Genomic DNA, 22,777 nt, shown 5'->3' with positions numbered 1-22,777 from the left:
CTGTATGGCACAGCTTCTAAGGATTAGAACATTCAATACAGTTTGACATTAGTTTCTTAACACAGACAGCAGGGTTTACCAAAGCTTGTTCAGCATTTTGCTACCTCCGTTTTTTCAGCTGCAATTAAACAGCTACTTAATTTGAGAGAAGCAAGACTTTAATGAAGAATGCTACAAGTTATGGACAATAATTAGTTCTCATTTTAAAAAAAGATTACAGAAAACACTTTACCGAAATTTTTTTTTTGCTAAAAAGACAGTCTTTAAGGATCTGAGAGACAGCAAGCACAACACGGTACAAAAGGAGGAGGGAATGTTGGATTCCAGTGCAAGACACTAACACGGCACAATTAGGGAGCCAGGCGGAAGAACCACGTCACAAAGAATGGAGTTAGGCATTTATACTTAATCAGGATTTTGTTAAGCTTTAAAAGTCCAGCATAAAGAAGGGAATTGGGAATAAGTGGATGGGGAGAGGGGCTAAGCTTATCTACAATCACCATTTTACCAAAAAACACACTGGTTCAACCACGTGAGAAGTGGAGGTTAAACCTGCCTACGGAGGCCAGCAAATAGAGCAAATGCCAAGGCAGTCACGTTTCTAGGTGTCGATGTCACAATTGGCTGAACAATGTTTAAAGGGACTCTGATTCCACCAGGACTGGTCTCTCATCAACCTGGGCTCACAACAGTTGAAGTTCTTTGCATTTGCATCAGAAGGCCAAAGCTTTACCTGGAAGAAGTTCACTCCAAATAATGCTCATGTTGCTGGTTTTAACAGGTCATGGAGTCAAAAGTGGCTCCTAATAGACTCCACCATTTCCTAGGAGAAGGTTCTACTGATTACCAGGGATTTAAATTCAAGCAAACCACTAAAGAAGGGAAATACTAATGGTATTCTGGCACTGTACAAGCTATATGCCTGTCATCTCTGCCAAGGACATGGGGTGGACTTGGCTTTGTTTCTCAGCTCCATGATCTCCAACTGTGATGAAGTGGAACTGGGACCTCCCCCACATGAGAGGAGGATGCCCAAAATTCTCATCCCAGCCCAGCTTCTGAAAGAAACAGCAGACTACCAGGGGCTATTATTAGGAACCATGCTCCTGTGAATTCTGTAGAAATGAAAGCCCGTTTCAGTTCATGCCAAGTCTTTTCATGGTCCGCCAGCGATCCTTAATCATCACAGCTGTTCGGTTAACAAATGGGTAGTTTTTAGAAATGGCAGCCCAGTTTCCTTCTCCATACTTCTGCACTCCAGCCTTGACCCACTCGCTTTCCTCTACAGTCCACTTCTGCAAGGAAAAAAAAAAGAAGCAAAGGATTTATCACCACCTGTTCTCTCCACTTACATTTTCATATAGTGAAGAGGTCTAGGAGAATAATCTGAACCCAAAGGAAGGATTTATACTCTTAAAACATGATACAGATTATAAGTTAACACCATGGATTTGAACATTTACTAATTTTCAGTGTCTTACTGTTTTGTCCTCAACTAATAATCATTTCTGCATTCAGAACTTTAAACATGTATTGTTCATGGTTGGGAAATTTGTCAGCTTTCTGACCTAGATTTTTCTTCCAGAGAGTAACTATTACTTAGTTTGGATTATCTGAAAACTACAAATAAAATTTTTTACCAGGTGCATGCGTAGTCTATGTCTGTGAAATGTGGGTACGTATTTTACCTCTCTTCTACCCCTACAACCAGAAAAGATTAGAAAAGACAGTTTTTAAAAATTACCTGCTTTTTTGTTGTATTGGTTGCACTCTCTTCATCTGGTGCTGCTGGAAAACATTAGAAGCAGACTCGTCAGAGCTCACCTTTCTCAGCACAACCCGCAAGACACAGAACATCCCCAAAGGGAAAACTTGATTCAGATTTTACAGACTTTGAGAGAATAAAGGATATCACTAAAGGATAATTTGTTTTTGTCCTTTGCTTGCAAGATACCAATCATTTCAGTCCATGAGAATCTGTACAAAGCAAATACTTCACAAACAGGCATTCAGTAAATGTTGGTCAGGATTTCAGGCTCTTTAGTAAAACCAATATCATTTTCTAAACTTAGGAACTGTGGTATTTAAAATCCTACTATATATATTACTATATATATACATGCCTAATATACACATACATACATATATATGTGTGAATACGTAATATATGCATGTATTTGTGTATATACATACACCTATGAGTGTGTGTGTGGGTGTATAATTTGTTAACTCCTTGTTAACCACTGCTTTGAAATAATCCAGTTTTAATATCAGATATAAGTAAAATTTGGCTCAATTCCTCAAACAAAAAGAATGGGGTAATAATTATTGTTTCCCACTCCAACAGACCATGTAAGATCTGTTCAGATTCTACCTTTTCATCATTATGGATATAGGTCAGGCTTCATAAAACAAGGACCAAGATAATCTTTTAAAGGACCAAAGGGCTACAGGACGGTATACAAGTGTAATGGACATGGCATCTCAAGCCAACAAGAGCCAGTTAAAAAGCTGTGTAAGGTAAAGTTGCATAAACGTGGAACCTGCGGCAGTGTCTGCCTTAGCAGATATCACTGTTCCAGGAATGCTTCCTAAAGAATGAGGGAGGGTGACGCAGAAGAAGGGGTACTTACAGGAGCAGATTATTTATTTTTAAATTATGAAGTATTTCCTACTATATATCGTAGAAGCAGATTTCTGAAACTGACAAATCTGGACTGCATCAGAAGGCATGTTTTCTAGAACTTTTATATCCTGTTTTTAAACATATTTAATGCCACTTTTATTAATCGTTATTTCTCCCATCTTCTGTGTAATCTTGATTTTGCCAACAAAAGGTAATTCTTAAGGACAAAACCTTTGAGACCAGCAAAAGATTACTGGTTGCTGCTGTGTTACAAAAGTCTTCAGCATCTGCAAGACTAAGGTTTAGCATGTAGATATTTTCATTAGAGTGCAAAGTATGTGGTGGGGGGGATCCTAATGCAAATGCTATGAAGCTTAGTATTCATTAAGGGAAAGTAATATTTCTCATCTTGGAAAAAAAACATTTATTATACAGAAACTGGTAAGAGACCATTTGGTTAAATAAGAAATGTAGGGAATGACCACTTTTACCTTTTCTAATTAAAATACTTTGGGAAGAATATCAACTACCATTAAATATAGGATTTATTAAACCAAACCAGGAATTTTCTTTTAACTGTAAAATGTTGCTTTGATAGTCTCCACTGTTTAATGGGAAAAGACATAAAACTGATTCCCCATGAATCATTATGTGGAACTTTTAAACTTTTTTCTATTTTGGAGACAAGCGGTTTCTGGAACATTGGTGTGACAGCATGCATCTGTACTTCAGCAAGTGTCAAGGAGAGAGACCAGTGAGAATCTTCTGGCTTACCCTGAACTTGAAACAGTTCGTCCTCTTCCACCCAAGTCTCTTTTTCTTCAACCCCATTAGAGCTGTTCCACTTGCCTTTGGGTGCTCTGAGGGAAGATCAATGAGAGGACAAGGTGTAAAACAAAATCATCCCAAACTCAGCACTGAATACATCACCATCCCCTTTCAAGAACCTGTTCATTTTCTTGGGGCTTTTTGTTTGGTTGGTTTGGACTCATAAAGATTTCAGCATTATTCTAACCTAGAAGCTGCAAATTCCTTCCCCTCTGTCATAGAGATGCTCTGTTCCTGTCTCTGGAGTGTTCTCCTTTTCCTCCCCATTCCTCAAGCCCAAGCCCATGGTCCAGTACCATACAACCAGTATCACACTAGCCTCTTAATTGGAATCTCTCCCCTCCAGCCCCTCTCCTTCCAAAGCCACCTGAACCGTCATCCTAAACTTACAGATCCCTCATCTATCAATGATGGCTTCTCACTGTGTAAACAGTTAAGACTAAATGCCCATATAGGGAAGCCAAGATCATCCAGTCTGGCCTATCAGTTTCTCATCAGTTCCTCCTCTCCCCACCAATATCCCTGCCATACCCCATACAAACAGGACGGCCTCACCCTCCTCCTTCCTCCTGTAAGCTCTGCTTTCCTGCCTCTCTATTTATTGTTCTCTCTGCTTAGGATTCCCTTCCCTGCCAAGTGAAGTCTTTCAAGGCCATCATTCTCAGTGAAGACTGCCTGACACATAAAAAAAATGCCTTGCTCCTCTGCTTCCACTGTACTATGCAACCACTTCACGACACACCCATAACCATAAGCACCTTGACATGAGACCATTATCCTCATTTGTCTACCCCAAACACCTTGCACCATAACACATATCCTAGCAGAAGCTGGAGAGATACTAACTAAACTAATAACTGGATTATCAAAGAGCCATAAAGGAATTATACTATCAAAGATTACAATAGTAAGCAAACAAGAATCCTCCCTGTGAACATGAAATTTTTAGTACCTAGTTGCAACCAGAAACAGTTCCAAAACTAAAAAATCCAAAATCCAAGTTGCTAAATAAATGAAAATTATATTCAGTCTTACCGAACATAGCACAAATCCGACCTCAGAATTACAACATCCTTTACAAAACAAACATAGAAAGTATCTGAACTAAGATTTGAAGAATTTATATAGATCAAAATCACCTGAAAAACCTGACGAGAGTACAGACAAACTGCTGTCTTCTCCACTATGAAATTTTGTTGCAAAGCCTTTCTGGGTATTTTTCAAATGAGTAATGAAAGCAATTTGCTTAATAAATGCATACACTTGAAAAAAAATTTCATAAGTTTTCTATACAGTTACTTAACTAAGTGACTGAGACAAATAGTGGACTCTTGTTTTTAAATTAGATCATAACCTCCAAAAGGATATTTCTAAGAATAACTGATTTGAGACAAAGTAAAAATTACATGAGGTTTATCCATCTCAGGATGTTAGCTGTGTTAAGTACTACTCATAAATAACAGTCAGGATCAGAGTTTAAGTTTTCCATCAATTTATCCAAGTCCTGGGATAAAACTGGTTTTTACCTCTGGGTCCGTCATTTTCACCTAAGTGGCTGGTCACTCTTCCTGTAGACTGTCTTTGCAGATCACTTTGGTAACTTTCTGCGCCTCCTCTGAACTCAGCATTTATTACATGTATAAACGTTTCAGTATTTCCTAATTTCTCATGTTGTAGAAGGGGCTCAGACCTGGTTCTCATCTTGACTGCTAGCTGGCTGTGCAGACTCCTGGCTCACTGTGCTCCTGAGTGGTGAAGTTAGAACAACTTAATGGTCTTAGAGGGGTTGGCACACTACAGCCTGTGGCTGCTGGTTTTTGTACAGCTCCTGAACTAAGAATGGTATTTTTCAAAGGGTGGTAAAAAAACAAAATATGCAACAGAGACACAAGTGGCCCACAAAGGCTAAAATGTTTCTTTTCCTACCCTTTCATAGAAGTTTTGCTGGTGGCCCCTTAAATTCCAAGAACCAAGAACTGTTACTTTGTTTGGTTAATAAAATACCTCTTAAGCACTAGTTCTGTGCCAAGTGCCATGAGGGATATGAAAGCCTAGTAGTCGTGGCCCCATCAAGGTGACAGACCCTAAGCCTACCTTCCCCGCCTCCGATTCCACTGGCCCAGCCTCCCCTGGGTCCTGACTGCTCACCAGGCAGCAGGCTCCACCACCCTCCTCTCCTTTCCCTCGGTGTCGGTACAAAAGCTGTCAGTGATGTCTGCTCAGAGGCTTTCAGATTAGGTGTATTAGATTTATCTGGGGCACAGTTAGCAAAGCAGATTAGAGAGCACTCCCCGTCCCTATTCCTTCAGTAGTCAGGAGCCCAGCACAGCAGGTAATTGATGTGAAGCCCCGCTTGAGAACCTCTGCCTGATAGAACGTAATAGGAGCTCAAAATGTGCCCCATCTGCCTTCCAGACCTTTCTCCCTTCATCCTCTCTGTGCACAGCATTCTCCTGCCATACAGACCGCACGACAGCTTCTGGAGCATACCAGGCTTTCTTGAGCTGTAAGAGGTTCCCACTGCCCAGAACCGCACAGCTCCCAATATGCTGGATGACTTCCTACTCATTCTCCAAGGCTAGCCCCTCTGCAAGGTTGCCCCACCCACAACTCTGCTGCCCAGGTCAGCTCTTCTTCCCTGCAGCTCCAAGGGCACCTCTCATAAGCTTCTTCTAGAACCAGAGTCAGGGAATCCCTTTTTTCTGTAAAGTGCATATAGTATCTTAAGCTTTGCAGGCCTTACTGTCTTTGTTGCAACTACTCAACTCAAGGTAGCAGCCACAGACAATACAAAAGTGTGGCTGTTCCAATAAAACTTTATTTACAAAAACAGGCAACAGGTGGACTTAGCCAAGAGGCCATAATTTGCCAACCTCTGCTTTAGAGTACCCATCATACCTCATACCCTCTTGACAGATCCTTCCATTTATAAAGCCACTGTCATGGGAGCAACACCTATACTTCATAGAATTGCTGTGAGAGGCAGAGATCAGGTATCAAATGAGAATAATTGTGTGTTTTTCAGCTTGCCCAGCCAATGACTGACTCGTTTCCAAATGCAGATAGTGGTATATAGTGCAGCTCTGTGCCCGAGTATAAATCACTTCTCAGGTGCCACAGCCCACAGAGTACCTAGCACAAGCATGCTGGGGCATAGGTCCCCAGACAGCAACAGAGTGCAGAAGCAGAGATGGCAGTGACCTTAGGAGGTCAGTGAGGTGGTCACTTGCAGCAGGGTGGCCAGGGGAGATTTATGGAGGCGAGGCAGCCTGGTGTACGTGGTGTACAGACATGGGGTTTTGTGTCGAGACTAACCAGGATTTAAAAGCCCAATTTTGCCGCTATTTAGCTCTATGACTTCAGGTAAGTTAGTAACGTTTCTGAACCTTCCTCACCTATAAAATGGGGCTAATAAATCACTCAGAGTGAGGAGTGTAGATATTAATTGAAAGTGCTTGGCCCACAGAAAGTATTTAGTTAACATCGGCTTCTCTTCCCTTTGAGAGACAGATGGGATTCTGACAAGCGATGGTGGAGGAATGATAGTTCAAATGTGGGGAATGAGAGGCAGCAAGAAGAGCACAGTGACAGAAACAGGGTTAAGGGGAGCAAGCAGACCAGTCAGCCTAAAGGAAAGATCCACAAGAGGGCACAGAGGCAGCAAAACTGAAAGCCAGGTTGGGGTCATGAAGTGGAGCGAAATGAAACCACTCTAACCACTGCCCCACAGAGCCTAGCCGAATGTGAGAGGTTAGTATTTACTGAATTTGCCAAGTTTCAAATGTCCATTGAGCGTGCAAAACTACAAATATTCATAAATCTCTTTTAAGGATCAGAGTATAATGTGGCCCAATTCAAACAAACTTCTTGTAAGAAGACTACTATTTAGTAGTCAAGGCACTCAGCAGTTCGCTAAAAATGGAAGCAGTGGTGAGTAGGAGGCTCTGACACCCTTCCACTCCCACCTGGTGCAATGCCTGGAAGCCCAGCACAGGGCTTCAGAACTGGCAGAATGGCTACAATGTCCCTCCCCACCCTGAGTCACACTAGCAGTCTGAGCAAGCCTTGGTGGTGAATAACGTAGCTGAAAGTTACTTCATTCACGGAAGCAATACCAGGCCTAACCAGGACCACCAACCAGCCCCCAAACTTCTACAAAGAAGGTCTTCATACTTGGGATTCTTCTCTCCAGGGAGGGGTTGGTTGAGGACAGTGGGCTTGGATGGTGATGCTGGTGTGACCTCCTGGGAAGAGTCGAGGCCTGAGCTCAGCTCAGTACTCTGGCTGTCCTCCTCCAAAACCAGTCTGCTTATTGTCATGCGCTTGGTCTTGGGCTGCAGTTCAGAGCCACCCTCACCCTCAGCGGGGACAGAACTTTCGTTGTCATCTTTTCTTGCTCTCTTGTTTTTGAGGGCTGGTGATGGCGGGCACACTTTATTAGGAAAGACCATATCCTTCTGGTCCAGTTTTGAGAAGGCTGCCTCAGAATCTTGTGCGCTGGACAGAGTCTTGAAAGCTGCTTTCAGAGTCCTAATCCCAATGGTGGTTGGTGTGCTCTGTAGCTGCCTACAAACAACACAAACACAGAGAAATCAGTTTCTCCACTGCTGAAGCCCATCCAAGCAGCCACAACTTTTTCAAACTGGGAAGCTTCAAATTATAGACTCAAGTTGAGAATGCTTCATTTAAAAAAAGAGAAAGTGCGTGATACAGCCTTTATTTATAAGAACTTCCATTTATAAGTGTTAAGCAGAGGTTTTAAATATGATATGCAAATTGAATTGTGGAGCTTAAACTTCACGAGAACCTGAAAGGAACCAGGGCCAACGATACTCCCTCCAGAGCCCTCTTCAGCGGGTGTCCTGCTCCATTACTCTGCATGGACTAAAGCGATGCTTTCCGTTAACGCAAGAGCTCTGCAGAATGTCTAACAGCTACAAGTCCATCCGGATGACCAACTGATAATCCAGCAATCCCACCTTCAAGTCTAAACTCTTCTTCCAGCTGTGCCAGTCCAACCTTCATGTGAGACTAGTAGAAGAGTGGTCCCAATTCTGCCCTCTTTCTCCTACAGTACACTTATAAATGGGATCTTGAGAATTCTCAGCGAGAGGCGTGCCACAGTCTTGGGACAATGAGGAACTGCCTTTTCAAAATAAAGTTCATCGAGCATTTGGAATAGCTAGTATGTTTTAAGTAAACACTGTAAGGAGAAGGCAAACTGGCAGCCTGCATGCCAGTCCTAGTTGGCAGATGTGTCTTGTCTGACCTTTTTTTTCCCCCCTTAATTGGACTAACCACCAACATTTAAAAATTGGGAAATCTCAAAAAATATTTTTGGGACATCTCACGTAAAAATTTGAACTGAAGTTTGGACTTTGAACGTAGCAACCATCTCACAAAGCTGGAAAGCATGCTTTCTCTGGGTCCCAGTCCCATGCTCCCAACTGTATTATCCTGGACCCACTTTGCTCCTTTACATCTCCTACAGGGCCCTCAAAGAGATCTCTGCCTTGTTAACTGGTCTTGGGAATCTGATTCACAAGTCTGAACACTGTATTAAGAGATAACATATCAACAGGGAAGTACTGAGGCAAAGACAGAGAAACAGAAGGAAAGAGCCTTTGAGGAATAAATAGCCAGTCAGGAACTTCTGCCAATGTCCTAACCTCCTGTTTTCAATATTCCCATTTTCCCAGGGTATGCTCTGTGGAACCCACAGTGCCTTCCTTGAGCAACCCAGTAACATGTTAGGAGGCCAGATCACCAGGAAGAACTGACTGACTCCGCTCTAGATGATGACTGTGCTTCCAGCTACCTCTGTTTCATCCCAACATCACAAAAGTGCATCTCTCTTACCTGGCAGGTTCTCTGAGTGGCTTTTCCACAGGCTCTGGTGCTGGCTGAAGTTGTGGTTCTTTCACTGTGGCTGAGGCGGAGGACTCAGATTTCAAAGCCTTTTTGGCCATCTGAGAAAGGAAAAATATCATCAAGAAGAGGAATTCACAGAATTTCATTAACTCTCTGCTTCTTTTACCATGAACATATTCAATATGCAAGCACGTTTCACTTACAAACCCAATTTAGGCATAGACTACAGGAGGACATAAAAAGGGAAAGAACTTCAAGAATTGTCTCAAATTTCTTTCTTTCCTTCCCCACACAGTGGCTCATAGTATTCTATACTAAAGGAGAACTCAATCTGAGTGGTGCTAAAAGGATCTTGATGTTGCAAGAATTCCAAACGGTTATTCTGGACAACAAACTAAGTGATTTTACTTTGTGTCTCCTCTTCTATCATTTCAGTCTCATCTGTAATCTAATTTCTGAATCCTACATAGACCTTTGGGGCCACATGCAAAAGCCAGACTTTTGGTTTTCTTTGAAACAGGATTGACCAGTGTTTCCAAGCCCCACCGTGAGGAGGTAGGGCTCTGCGTCATCCAGGTGACTCTCCAGGAAGCGCAGCATCTTCTGCTGGAAGGTCTCATAGGAGAAGTTCTGGATCACAGGGTGGGCCAGGTTCTTTTCACGGATAATGTTTAGGAGGTCATTTCTCAGCTTCTATACAAAGGACCAATAGTTGAAACATGAGAAAGGAAAACTCCAGTAAAGATTCAGTGATGAGTTAAGACAACACTATCGGAACTTTCTCAGTGCTGTCACTGGGGGAAAAGGAAGCCTACCACAGTGTAGAACAGGTCAAAAATTACTGACCGGAAAAAAAAAAAAAATTACTGACCGGTCACGGTTGGTTACTGTGTAACTATACAAAAGGAAAAAAAAAAAAAAGATGAAGAACTTAGGTTCTAAAGTACCTTCCTACTTTTACATATAAAGATTTTTAAACTTTCAAAAAAGAAAACCAAAACATGAAAAGCTCCCTATGTACTAATATAAAAAGATCTCCAAGATAACATTAAGTGAAAATAGTAATTTAATGGTCAAGTTAGTGTGTAGAATACGCTCACATATGTATATGGGAAGAACAGGAAGACTAGATATATGTGTACGTCTGTACATACACACATGTCCATTTATTTGCCTACATATGCACAGACTCTCTCTCTTAAGGAGAAAAAAGCATTGGTTCCCTCTAAGGAGAGGAATGAGATAGCCGAGTCAGAGATGAGACAATGTTCACTAAGCTATTTTGCTGTATTTATGAATGTTGTATTATAGACATATATTAACTTTTCAAAAATAAAATTTATATTTATATATTAAAAAAAGAACAGGGTACCAGCAGAGTTTTTGACACCAGAAAACAGAGGCATTGAGTCCTCAATAAGGCAGATTCTCAAGTCTGCAGGATCAGCATTTATGTAAATAAAGTCAGATGTGTTAGTACCGGTGCTGATCACTAGTTTTGTCACACACCTGGCAGAAATGGGCAAGTAAATGATTTCTGTAAATTTTTCAAATCTGTGAAAAGCCATTCTTAACAGTAAATTATCCTAGATATAAAAGACATGTTCAAGGTACTGAATATTAATATTCCTGACAGAGAACCCTTTTCCTGTTTCCCCATAAAAAGCAATGAGCTGGATATAGGTAACAGAAGCAAAAGTATATCAAATTTACCTGAGTTGTAGGGTCCTTGGACATATGTTTTTTCAAAATTTTTGAAGCCTTTTCAAATTCTTTGTTTTTGATACAAATAATGACTGCCTAAAAAGGGGGGGAAAATTTTTTTTAACTGTTGTAATAATGAAAGATATAATCAGAATATCAAATATCAAAATAAGTTCCACTGAAAACTGAGTCTTATATACCCAAGAACTTGTTCACATTCTATCAAATTCCTGTATAAAAACTAACAATTATTTTTCAACTATATGAACAACTGTTTAAGGTACTACACAGCGTGTAAGGTACTAGATTTTCAGTGTTCAGTTCAGTCGCTCAGTCGTATCTCTTTGCGACCCCATGGACCACAGCACACCGGGCCTCCCTGTCCATCACCAACTCCCAGAGTTTACCCAAACTCATATCCATCGAGTCAGTGATGCCATCCAACCATCTCATCCTCTGTCGTCCCCTTCTCCTCTGCCCCTCAATCTTTCTCAGCATCAGGGTCTTTTCAGATGACTCAGCTCTTCACATCAGCTGGCCAGAGTATTGGAGTTTCAGCTTCAACATCTGTCCTTCCAATGAACACTCAGGACTGATCTCCTTTAGAATGGACTGGTTGGACCTCCTTGCAGTCCAAGGAACTCAAGAGTCTTCTCCAACACCACAGTTCAAAAGCATCAATTCTTCGGCACTTAGCTTTATTTATAGTCCAACTCTCACATCCATATGTGACTACTGGAAAAACCATAGCCTTGGCTAGATGGACCTTTGTTGGCAAAGTAATGTCTCTGCTTTTTAATATGCTGTCCTAGGTTGGTCATAACTTTTCTTCCAAGGAGTAAGCTTCTTTTTATTTCATGACTGCAGTCACCATCTGCAGTGATTTTGGAGCCCCAAAAAATAAAGTCAGCCACTGTTTGCACTGTTTCCCCATCTATTGCCATAAAGTGATGGGACCAGATGCCATGATGTTAGTTTTCTGAATGTTGAGCTTTAGGCCAAATTTTTAATCTCCTTTTTCACTTTCATCAAGAGGCTCTTTAGTTCTTCACTTTCTGCCATAAGGGTGGTGTCATCTGCATATCTGAGGTTATTGATATTTCTCCCAGCAATCTTGATTCCAGCTTGTGCTTCCTCCAGCCCAGCATTTCTCATGATGTACTCTGCGTATAAGTTAAATAAGCAGGGTGACAATATACAGCCTTGACGTACTCCTTTTCCTATTTGGAACCAGTCTGTTGTTCCATGTCCAATTCTAACTGTTGCTTCCTGACCCGCATACAGATTTCCCAAGAGGCAGGTCAGATGGTCTGGTATTCCCATCTCTTTCAGAATTTTCCACAGTTTATCATGATCCACACAGTCAAAGGTTTTGGCATAGGCAATAAAGGAGAAATAAATGTTTTTCTGAAACTCTCTTGCTTTTTCAGTGATCCAGCAAATGTTGGCGATTTGATCTCTGATTCCTCTGCCTTTTCTAAAGCCAGCTGGAACATCTGGAAGTTCACGGTTCACATATTGCTGAAGCCTGGCTTAGAGAATTTTGAGCATTACTTTATTAGCATGTAAGATGAGTGCAATTGTGCGGTAGTTGGAGCATTCTTTGGCATTGCCTTTCTCTGGGATTGGAATGAAAACTGACCTTTTCCAGTCCTGTGGCCACTGATGAGTTTTCCAAATTTGCTGGTATATTGAGTGCAGCACTTTCACAGCATTGTCTTTTAGGATTTGAACTAGCTCATCTGGAATTCCATCACCTCCACTAATTCAGTATTACATTGGAATAAAAAAAAAACCAGCTGATACAGCAGAATCTGATCTACTGGATTACAGACCATTTACTCAATCTCCTATGGAAAGGCAGAATGGACAGCAGACCCCTGGAACAGTTGGTTTTGTTCTTTTGGGATGCACAAGCTTTGATGTAATGGGGGAATGAGAGGAGGATATACTGGGGAGCGGAGGGCGGAGGAGGGACTTGCTGACCAGAGTTCCAGTAGTGGGACTCAGGCCAGTTCAGTAGGAGAACGAGCACAGCCTCTCATACTATAAACCCCAGGGGACTAACTCCACAAGCAGCAAAGAAAACAGGACAGAGTTCCACATAGGATGAGAAGGTCTCCTCAGCCACAGAGAAAAAGAAGAGTCCTTCAGTCAAGAAACCTATGTTCTATGTTCCAAGAGCACACACAGAGAGGGCAAATAACACTGACTAAAAATTAAAAAGGATACTTAAAAACATACGTGCACATTTTTTTTTAAATGAGGAAAGCCAGGAAAAAATTGGTACCACCTGGAGTTATCTAATAGGATAAAGTAATACAGTGTCAAAGAAACATATCACACACTCACAAAAAAGCAAAGGAAAACTGGTCCACAGATATTTTCAGTTCTTCACAGGGAAGAGTTTAAAGAGATACATACAGACCAAGGGAAGGAGGATTAACAAGGGAATTCAGAAAACACAAATTTCTGGTGCTTCTGTCCTCAATAGGCTGAGCACAACCATACAGGGCAAAGGAAACTAGTGTCACACACTTCTGAATAGCAATTACAACACTAAATTCCTGATGCCAGCGAGGGGACGAAGTAAGTCTTTTCATTTTAATCGGATCATCATACTCACTTTTACATTATCAGCAGAAAAACTATACCAAGACTATACTTACTTTCTTGAAGAATACGAAGCTTTTACCTTTTATAAATCATTTGGGTCCTATTATGTTTTAACTCTTTTTGGGCATACTATTCTAACACGTGTCTACTCCTGCGGCCACCATGATGCCAGAGAGCCACGGATCCAATAAACCTCCCTTGTGCTGCACTCTGTAGTCACCTCTTCCCTGCCCCTAACCCCTCATCTTTTCATCGCTTCAGAATGTCATATAAATGGCATCATATAAATGGAGTCACTCAGCTTAATTTTTAAAGGATATAGCCTTGAGTCTGGCTTCTTCCCCTTAGTGTAATGCCCTTGAGACCTGTGTCTTTCCCTTAGTATAATAATGCCCTTGAGATACCTTTCTGCATCCCCATCAGCAATGTATGAAGTTTCCAGTTGCTCCACATTCACACTCATTGTTAGAGGAGTTTTAAAGTTTAGCCATTCTAATAGGTATGTGCCAGAATTTCCCCACTGACTAAATGGTGAGCCTCTTTTCATGTTATTTGCCAACAGTATATGCTTTTTAGTTGTTTTCTTTGGGGTGTTTGTTTTCTTGTTCATTTTGAGAGGTCTTTAGATATCTTGGATACAAATTCTTCGTCAGATATGTGATTTGCAAATATTTTCTCCCACTCTGTAGCTTGTCTTTTCATTCTCTGCACTGTTTTTCTCAAGTTTTAATTTTGATGAAGTCTACTTCATGCTCTTGTGGAGCATGCTTTTAGTGTCATATCTAGAAGCTTTTTACCTTAAGTCCAGGACATAGTTTTTTTTTTTTTTTCCATGTTTTCTTCTGAAAGTTTTATTGCTTTACATTTAGATTATGATCCACTTTGAATCAATTTTTGTATGAGTTTTAGGTCAAGGTTCATTTATTTTTGCATATGGACATCCAGTCGTTTTAATTCCATTTATTGAAGACTATCCTTTTTCCACTAAAATACCTTCACATTAAAAAATATATAGATTTATTTGGCTGCATCAGGTCTTAGCTGTGGCATGCAGGATCTTTCAGTTGCAGAATATGGGATCAACTTCCCTGACCAGGGATCAAACCCAGGCCCACTGCATTGGAAGTGCAGAGTCCCAGCCACTGGACCACCAGGGAAGTTCACCTTCACATTTTTTTGTTAAATCTGATCAGTCATGTTTGTATGGGTCTATTTCTGGCCTCTATCTTCTGTTCCACTCATCCGTGTATAGTCATGAATACTGTTGCTGCTGCTGCTAAATCACTTCAGTCGTGTCCAACTCTGTATGACCCCATAGACAGAAGCCCACCAGGCTCCCCCTTCCCTGGGATTCTCCAGGCAAGAACACTGGAGTGGGTTGCCATTTCCTTCTCCAATGTGTGAAAGTCAAAAGTGAAAGTGAAGTCGCTCAGTTGTGTCCGACCCTTAGCGACCCCATGGACTGCAGCCTACCAGGCTCCTCCATCCATGGGATTTTCTAGGCAAGAGTACTAAAGTGGCTTGCCATTGTCTTCTCCGCATGAATACTGTAGCTTTATAGTAATTCTTAAAATTGGGTGTGAGTCCTCTAGCTTTGTTGTTCTTTTACAGAACTGTTGTGATTTTAGTGTTTTTTTTTTTTACCACCTTACCATATGTCTTCTAGAATCAGTCTGTATCTAACAGAAAATCCTGCAGAGGCTGTGATTAGAATTATAGTAAATCCATAGATCTGTTGGAGAGAATTGACATCTTAACTATATTAGGTCTTCTAATCCACACACACGGTATTTCTTTCCATTTACTAGATTGTGATTTCTTCATTAGCATTTTGTAATTTTTCCACGTACAGATCCTACATTTTAAAAAATAATTGTTTTTGGCTGGCTGGATCTTCGTTGCTGTGCATGGGCTTTCTTCAGCTGTAGTAAGCGGGGACTACCATCTGGTTGCAGTGTTCAGGCTTCTCCTTGCAGTGGCTTCTCCGGTTGCAGAGCATGGGCTCTAGGGCGCGCAGGCTTCAGCAGTTGTGGCACATGGGTTTAGTTGGCATGCGACATGTGGGATCTTCCTGGACCCAGATCAAACCATGTCTCCTGCACTGGCAGGCAGATTCTTAACCAGTGAACACAAGGGAAGTCCCACCTACATGTTTTATTATTAGATTTATAACTAAGTATTTTTCTTCTTTGGAACTATTATAAATGATATTCTTTTGATAATTTCATTTCACTGCTAGCATTCCACTGATTTTGTGTGTTGATCTTATATTCTGCAGTCTGGCTAAACTATTATATAGCTTTTTGATATATTCCATGGAATTTTCTATATGGATAGCCATGTGATCTGAAAAAAGGGACAGTTTTATTCCTTCTTTCCCAATCTGTTATTTTTCTTGACTTAACTGCACTGGCTAGGTCTTCTAGTATGATGTAGAATGTGAGTGAGAACAGACAGCTTTCCCTCATTTTGGATCTTAGGGTCAAAGCATTCCATTCCCATTTTAACTATGATGTTCCCTGTAGGTTTTGTAGATGCCTTTTGTCAGGTTGAGTAAGTTTCCTTCTGTTCGTAGTTTGGTCTGTGTTTTTACCATGAACTAACGTTGAATCTTGTCAAACGCTTTTTCTGCTTCAATTGATATGATCATATGATTCTTCCTTTGGACCAGCAGGGTAAAGTACATTCATTAATCTTCAAATATTGAACCAGCCTTGCATTCCTGGGCTTTAGTTTCCCCATTCTGCCATATACTAACTGTATTTGCATTCAGGACTAAGCATCAGAATAGACAAAAAAAAAAAAAAAGTGGAATCCATTTCAAGTTCTGGGAATCACAGCTCCACTGCTAAAGAAAACAGGTTCTCTTCCTTTGGTTTTAGGTGCCTGCTCTCCTGCCACTGTTACTATGTCACTGCTACCACCAGTGTAATACTGCCTGGGTGCTAGGATAGAGAAGGAGGGAAAAAGGAAGAAAAAAAACCCTGAGATTTTTTCCACCCTCTCTGACCCTTAGCCGATCCCCTTTTCTGCTCTTCAGACCAGAGAGCACCTCTCTTGGAGTTATTTCTGTTCACACCTGGAGTGTACTTCCAGGTTTCAGAATCCTTCAAGTCCAGGCCTGGTGATACTAGAAAGTGTAAAAATGGTCATCTGCCCATCAGCAGTTTGGTAGACCTTCATACTCTGGTCTTTTCCATTTTCTTACTGCCCTTTACATTTCTGCGTTCTCAGATAGCTGCTCCATTCATTCTGTCCAAGATTTATACTTGCATTAAGAAAGACAGAAGAGTATGCTTATCTGTCTTGCTTAGAACTGGAATACAGGTCTAACTGTGTTTAATTTGTGAAACAAGGAAGGAAATGTGAATGCTTTCAAAAATCTAAACTGAAAGCCTACCTCCAGAGTTTGTACTATGAGCTTTTAAAAAACTATGCATTAATTTGATTCCCAGGAAGTTTTTGTTTGTTGTTATTTTTTGTTTTTTTAAGAGATGAAACTTTGCTTTTTGAAAACTTGGAAGTTTTCAGAGATAAGGATAATTTCTTATGTATCTGTTAAGGTGCTTATCATGTAAGCAACAGCAATGGTCTCTGGCTAACTTAAACAAAAGCAAAATTCCAAGCACAGATTTTCAATATAGCTGAGATAGGTTTATGTTGGAGGAAATGCCAGAAAGGACCTAAGAAGAGAAAGCCAAACTCAAAGAAGTGAAGAAAGGCTAAAGAAGCAAACTTTGAAAGAAACCTGTATGTTAAGGAAGTACAAATGCTCAAAAAGTCTTGGCAAAGCTTTCTGTTTCAAGAAATTAAAATTTTAAGACAGTGTGAGATGCACCAGTCCCTCAAATGGGGTAAGTTCCCCCCCCCAAAGAAAATCAAGGTGCTATTACCAAAGGTGCACAGCAAAAGCAACACATAAATGCTTCCCCAAGGACATGCCATATACGTTATTCTCCTGTGTTCATAAAAACCTGAGGCCTCTCTTAGTTATAAAAAGAAAACCAACATAGTCTCAATATCATTATCAGCTTACAGAAGCAGTTCTCAAACTTTTGGTCTCAGGATTCTTTATACCGTTAAATGTTAATGAGGACCTCAAAGAACTTTGGTTTACATGGGTTATATCCATTGATATTTACTATAAGAAATATAAAACATAAAAATTCAAGATATTTATTAATTCATTGAAAAATAACAATAAACTTATTACAGGTTAATATAAATAACATATCTTTATGAAAACTACTTATTTTCTAAGACAAAAGTTTAAAGAGAAGACTGGCATTGTTTTATTTTACATTTTTGCAAATCTCCTTAATATCTGGCTTAATAGAATAAAGATGGTATTCTGCTTCTGTATTCATTCTGTTGTGATATGTTGTTTTTGTTGAAGGATATTAAAAAATTTCAGCCTCACACAAAGTTGAAAAAGGGAGGATTATTTTAAGAGCTCTTTTAGAAAATGTGGATATGCTTCTTTGACTCTGCACCAAACTTTGGTAAGTAAACTTTTTATCATTATTATATTAAAATGTGATAGTCTAGCTTGCACTTTTAATGGATCTATTTCCCTTGAATGATTTTGCAATACAATTCATTGGTCATTTGGAAAATATTGGTTTACTGAGTTATGATTTTCCATGTGTTTGATACATTCATTAAAAATCTTTTCAAAATCACAGTTATTAATATTACTATCAATCATATCAGAATTAAGTATTGGAAAGATACCCAGCACATGAATGTAGGTTTTCCAAAATTCTAATTTTCACCTGAAAAGCTTGAATGTTATCTCTGGCAACACATGCTACCAATTGTTTTCATTGACATGACAAGTTCACTCTGCTCTCTCAAGAAAATGACTACCAGATTACCACATCCAAAAAACGAAAATTTGTCAGTTATTTCAAAAAGAATGTTCCATTATAAAAGCAGCTAGGTCAGCATGCAGCCCAATCACACAAGTACTTTTCCTGAAGAAAACCATCCTGTTTTGGTATGCAATAGAAATGCTACAGGAAAATTTCCTATTTTGTCAGATGAAATATTGAAAAACCATTTTCTTCAAGGCTTAATAAAATTATTACTGCTTCATCAGGCATTCTTAGGTGTATTAATAAAATTAATTTTTACTGCTTCATCAAAAACATTAACTGAAACTGGCTTTTTTTTTTTTAACTGTAAGCATGTGCCAATGAAGAATACAATGACTACTAATACATTTTATTATTGCTTTGGTCATGCTGTGACACCAGAAACTTTACCCATCACTGCTTTTGCATCATCAATGTAAATGTCAGTGCACTGAAAACCTCAGTTAACATTTTGGCATTATTATGAAGATAGTTTTGAACCCTGAAAGGGTCCCAAACACCTGCAAAGATCCCCAGACCATGCATGGAGAAGTTCAAACTTAACAAATAACTTATTTGATAAACTTAAAAAAAATAAATTTAATAAACTTTTAGATAAATTGCAGTCATACTTTAAAAAGCTTAAAAATGCAACAAAAAGCCTCACTGAGCCTAGGCATTCCAAGATATTTTCCTAAAGATGACCATTAACAGATTCTATGACTAAATAAGAAATAAAAAAAATAAATCGAAGAGACAAGTGATACAATATCATTTAATATTACTATGGTAGCCAACCTCTAAGATGGCTCCCAGTGATCCCCACTTCCTGCACAGTCCCATTCCATACACTAATCCAGTTGGTCAGGTCTGTGTGAACAAGAGCATATGGCAGAAGTGGTAAGTCACTTCTGAGATTAGTTTATAAAAGACTACAGCTTTCTCTTTTCTTCGATCACTACTGCTCTAGGGGAAGCAAGCTACTATGCTCTAAGTAGCCCTAAGGAGAGACAAGGACCTTAAGTCTTCAAGCCAACAGCCAGCAAGAAAGTGAGTCCTGCTAACAACCAGTGAACTGAGCACAGAAGCGGACTCATCAGCTCTGGCTGAGTCAAAACTCAGATAACTGCAACCGTAGCAGGCAGCTTGACTATAATCTCATGAGAGACCTCCAGTTAGAAACACAGCTAAATCACTACCAGATTCCTGACCCCTGGAAACTGACAGACAGTATTTATTGTTTTAAGCTGCTAAAGTTTTGGCTTCCTTTGTTACACAGCAGTAACAGTAATATAGTAACAAGAGATCTGACACTTAGTGGAAAATGAAAAAGCAGAAGGGAGTCAACGTAAGAAAATGGTTGACCATTTTAAGGGAATCTAGATTTTGCTAACAAATTTTTCCTAATGAAGCCTCTAAACAAGAGATCTGTGAACTTAAATAATAAACATGCAGCTGAAGATGAAAGCCCACAGGCTCTTCCAGAAGATAGAACTATAACCGTTGGGTTCTGAAAGATTTGCATTTCTGAATTAGCTGGCCACTTAAGAGTAGTTACATGAATTACCCTGAACTGGCACCATTTCTTCCCATTCAAAAGATCCTTAAGCTATTTTCCAAGTAGGCATGGATTTCTCCTTTTTCGCCAATGTCTTTTCTGGCATTTTATCTCCGACACAAACCTGACTCACTGATACTAAAAATCTGTTCTTGTAATCATTCCTCTTTGGAATGGGAATTTTCTCAGCATTCTTTGCAAGACCAAAAGTAGATTCTGCCCCAAGGTCTTAAACTGAATAAATAAAATATCAGCATCCCACAGTTTTTTAACTGTTTTTTGTTTTTAACAGGGTGTCTGAGTACCCAGCACACAGCCAAGGGACCGAAAGCAAGGTTTTATTTGCTACCTCTCTGCTCTTGAGAGCTCATCCTTTTTGGAGGTGCTCTTATCTTTTCTTACCAATTTCCTTACTTTCACCACCAAGACAGTGCTGAGCTATTGTTGTTCAGTCCCCATCTCTGCTTCTGCTTCCACACCCCCAGCCTTAGTTATTGGAGAAGAAAAAGCTTTTTCTGACTGGTTTCCATGGCCACTTCAATGTTTTAAATATAAATAAGTTCCACTACTTAAAGCTACCTGAACCATGACATAGCTCCAGTCTCAAATTCCTAGACACTCTACAAGCTTTTATCTTGTCAAGAAAGCTGCCTGCGCCAGCCTCCTACCATTACTATTTTTCTAACTGGCTGATTATCTCAGCATCTCTGATTCTGTCTACTCAAAGGGAATGTTCCCTAAGCCTCTCAGTAATTCCATGAAAGAGCGCAACACAGTCCCACATTTTCCAAGGCACCAGCTCTTCTTCTTAGTCTATAATAAACAAGGGTGACCAAATCCTAGGCCAGTTACTTTTAGCACTTTCAACATGCTGCTCTGAATGGTATAACCTCCAAAATGTCATTCTTCAATGCCAACTCACTTCCTGTGTACTGTGGCCCCTCCTGTCAAGGCCACAAGGAAGACCATCAAAAATCACAAAAGCTGAGCACGTGCCTCAACAATCCTTTCCAAGACTGGGCTAGGAAGAAGGGTCAGCTGATGAAGTAGCACCTAAGTGTGTGACTTAATGTGTTTTGAGTGTGCTCACTTGCGCTCTCTCCATCCCTGTCTGTCCTCCACCCCACACAGGAAAGATAAGCACTGGTCCCTCAAAGAACTTTGATCTTTGTTAAAAGAAAAAAGAAATTAAAAACAGAGCCTTACAGCCTCCTTGACCAGCTTTCTACTGGATTCGATCACTGCCTCTGTCAGTGTAAATTCCGTTTTAATCATCTCCAGCACATTGATAGCTGATTCCAGTGGTGTGAGCTCAGCTTCCATATCAAAGGAACAGTCTAGGACAAAATACACAGTTTTCACTTTAATCTATTTTCTGAAGAGCAGAAGAATTATGTCTCTCTATATAAAAGAAAACATGCAAATATAGTAAGACTTGCATTAATTTGTTGATATCCTGGCTACAGGCTTACAAACAGGTTAAGGGTCCAAATTTTCAAGTGACCTTCAGTAATTTTCAGCAGAGGTAAAAAATTGTTTTTTTAACACATGCATATGCATCTTAAATGTCAGAATCAGATACAAACAGAAACTATAGATCATTTTGCTAAACAGCTGTCAAGATCAATTTAGGAAAAGAAAAATGGTGCTCATACTTTAAAAACACTCTACTATGGAGGAAAAATGTCCATCTTCACATAACTCAATTTAGATAGCAACAAAGTTGGGGCGAGCAAGAAACAGGTGGGAGGAAATAAACACAGAAAAGCAGCCAAGAGAATACTAAGTGGAGAAAAGTAGAGCCAGAGAATAAACTCGTCCTATAAGGAAAAAGACCACTGTGACTGAAACATAATAGCCCACCTTAACCGTGAATCCTTTCAGTCAGGATCTAAGTTTGAAAACAGAAGAACATAAAAAAATAGCCATACCTAAATTTTCCCCTTCTTCAATGCGCGACAAACACTGCATAACCCGTAGCAGCCGAGACACGGTATGCTCCTTCCCCAAGGGCCTGACAAGCAAAGCTGGGAAAGAAGACATCGTTGACTCGGCGACCCCCAGCCGCGACACGTGGGGGCGGGGGGAGCGTGCACAGATCCCCTTCCCAGGAGCCCCCAGCCTCCTTCCCCAGGGCCGGCCCTCACCCTGCATGATGTCCCGGATCTGCCTGAAGTCCCCGTACCGGCTACCCCGAAAGGCCCGCAGCGCCTCGTGGAAGTAGAACTTGAGCACCCAGCGGTTGACCGCCTCCTCCAGCCGCGCCTCCCCCGCGCCGCGCTCCGCGGCGCCCCCAAGCCCGGACGCGTGGCGCCCCCGCCGAGCCCGCCCGCCGCTACGGGACGCCCGCCTGCCTGCCGCCCGCCCGCTGCTGTCGCTGCTCCCGCCTCCTCCCGCCATCGCGTCTGATCGCCGCGCGCCCTCCCCGCCCTCCCTGCCGGGACGCTTCCTCGACTGTGACGCCGTTGGGTCACGCACGACGCCCGGGCCGGAAGCGGAGCCCGCCGTCCCGGCTCCCGCGGCCATGATGCAGACGGCGTTCCGAGCCGCCCGCGGGCTTCTGGGAGGGAAAGAACCGGAGGCTCCCCGCCTCCCTCTCGGAGCCCGTAGATCCCAGAGTGCTGGCCGCAATGCCTGCTGGGAGTAGAAGTCTACGTTGCCAAGACTGATACACTAACCACGGTTTGCGGTTGTCAGCTCCGGAATTACGGAACGTTA

The 22,777-nt window shown here is 41.0% G+C and overlaps 2 protein-coding genes across 4 annotated transcripts in view; one reads left to right on the top strand and one right to left on the bottom strand.

Annotated features, from left to right (window-relative positions):
- Positions 1-18,139, top strand: part of NIP7 (nucleolar pre-rRNA processing protein NIP7) — a 31,150-nt gene extending 13,011 nt beyond the window's left edge. Inside the window, exon 5 of one of the 2 annotated variants that reach the window (XM_088830005.1) lies at positions 18,042-18,139. In XM_088830005.1, the coding sequence (XP_088686131.1) occupies positions 18,042-18,095 (54 nt within the window). In that variant the 3' untranslated portion in view covers positions 18,096-18,139. Of the gene's footprint in view, positions 1-6,960; positions 7,640-18,041 lie in introns of those variants that run through there. The other variant, XM_088830006.1, reaches the window with a different exon arrangement.
- TERF2 (telomeric repeat binding factor 2) lies at positions 141-22,600 on the bottom strand. Of its 2 annotated transcripts, none has more exons than XM_055412427.2 (10): positions 22,207-22,600; positions 21,991-22,086; positions 21,266-21,396; positions 11,039-11,125; positions 9,872-10,018; positions 9,314-9,423; positions 7,628-8,020; positions 3,401-3,486; positions 1,745-1,788; positions 141-1,295 (listed from the first exon to the last, which is right to left on the bottom strand). In XM_055412427.2, exons 1-10 carry the CDS (start codon positions 22,583-22,585, stop codon positions 1,137-1,139), a joined length of 1,632 nt encoding a protein of 543 aa, XP_055268402.1. In that variant the 5' UTR covers positions 22,586-22,600; the 3' UTR covers positions 141-1,136. The 2 variants fall into 2 exon arrangements, with proteins under 2 accessions (XP_055268402.1, XP_055268403.1); XM_055412428.2 differs by having other exon boundaries at positions 1,745-1,785.
- Positions 22,601-22,777: the final 177 nt, after the last annotated feature.

The sequence above is a fragment of the Moschus berezovskii genome, chromosome 22 (assembly GCF_049115385.1).
Source record: "Moschus berezovskii isolate FMDL1 chromosome 22, NW_MosBer_1.0, whole genome shotgun sequence".
Taxonomy (NCBI): Eukaryota; Metazoa; Chordata; class Mammalia; order Artiodactyla; family Moschidae; genus Moschus; species Moschus berezovskii.
The sequence above is the reverse complement of the archived record's forward strand: the minus strand, read 5'-3'. Positions and strand labels throughout refer to the sequence as shown.

Bases quoted from the DNA above. Each gene is read 5' to 3' on its own strand.
- TERF2 (XM_055412427.2), bottom strand. From the start codon at position 22,585: ATGGCCGCGGGAGCCGGGACGGCGGGCTCCGCTTCCGGCCCGGGCGTC. The intron at 1,789-3,400 runs GTAAGCCAGAAG...AATGTTTTCCAG, and splicing joins CGAACTGTTTCAAGTTCAGG to CAGCACCAGATGAAGAGAGT. The intron at 1,296-1,744 runs GTAATTTTTAAA...TTTTCCTTGCAG, and splicing joins CCAATACAACAAAAAAGCAG to AAGTGGACTGTAGAGGAAAG.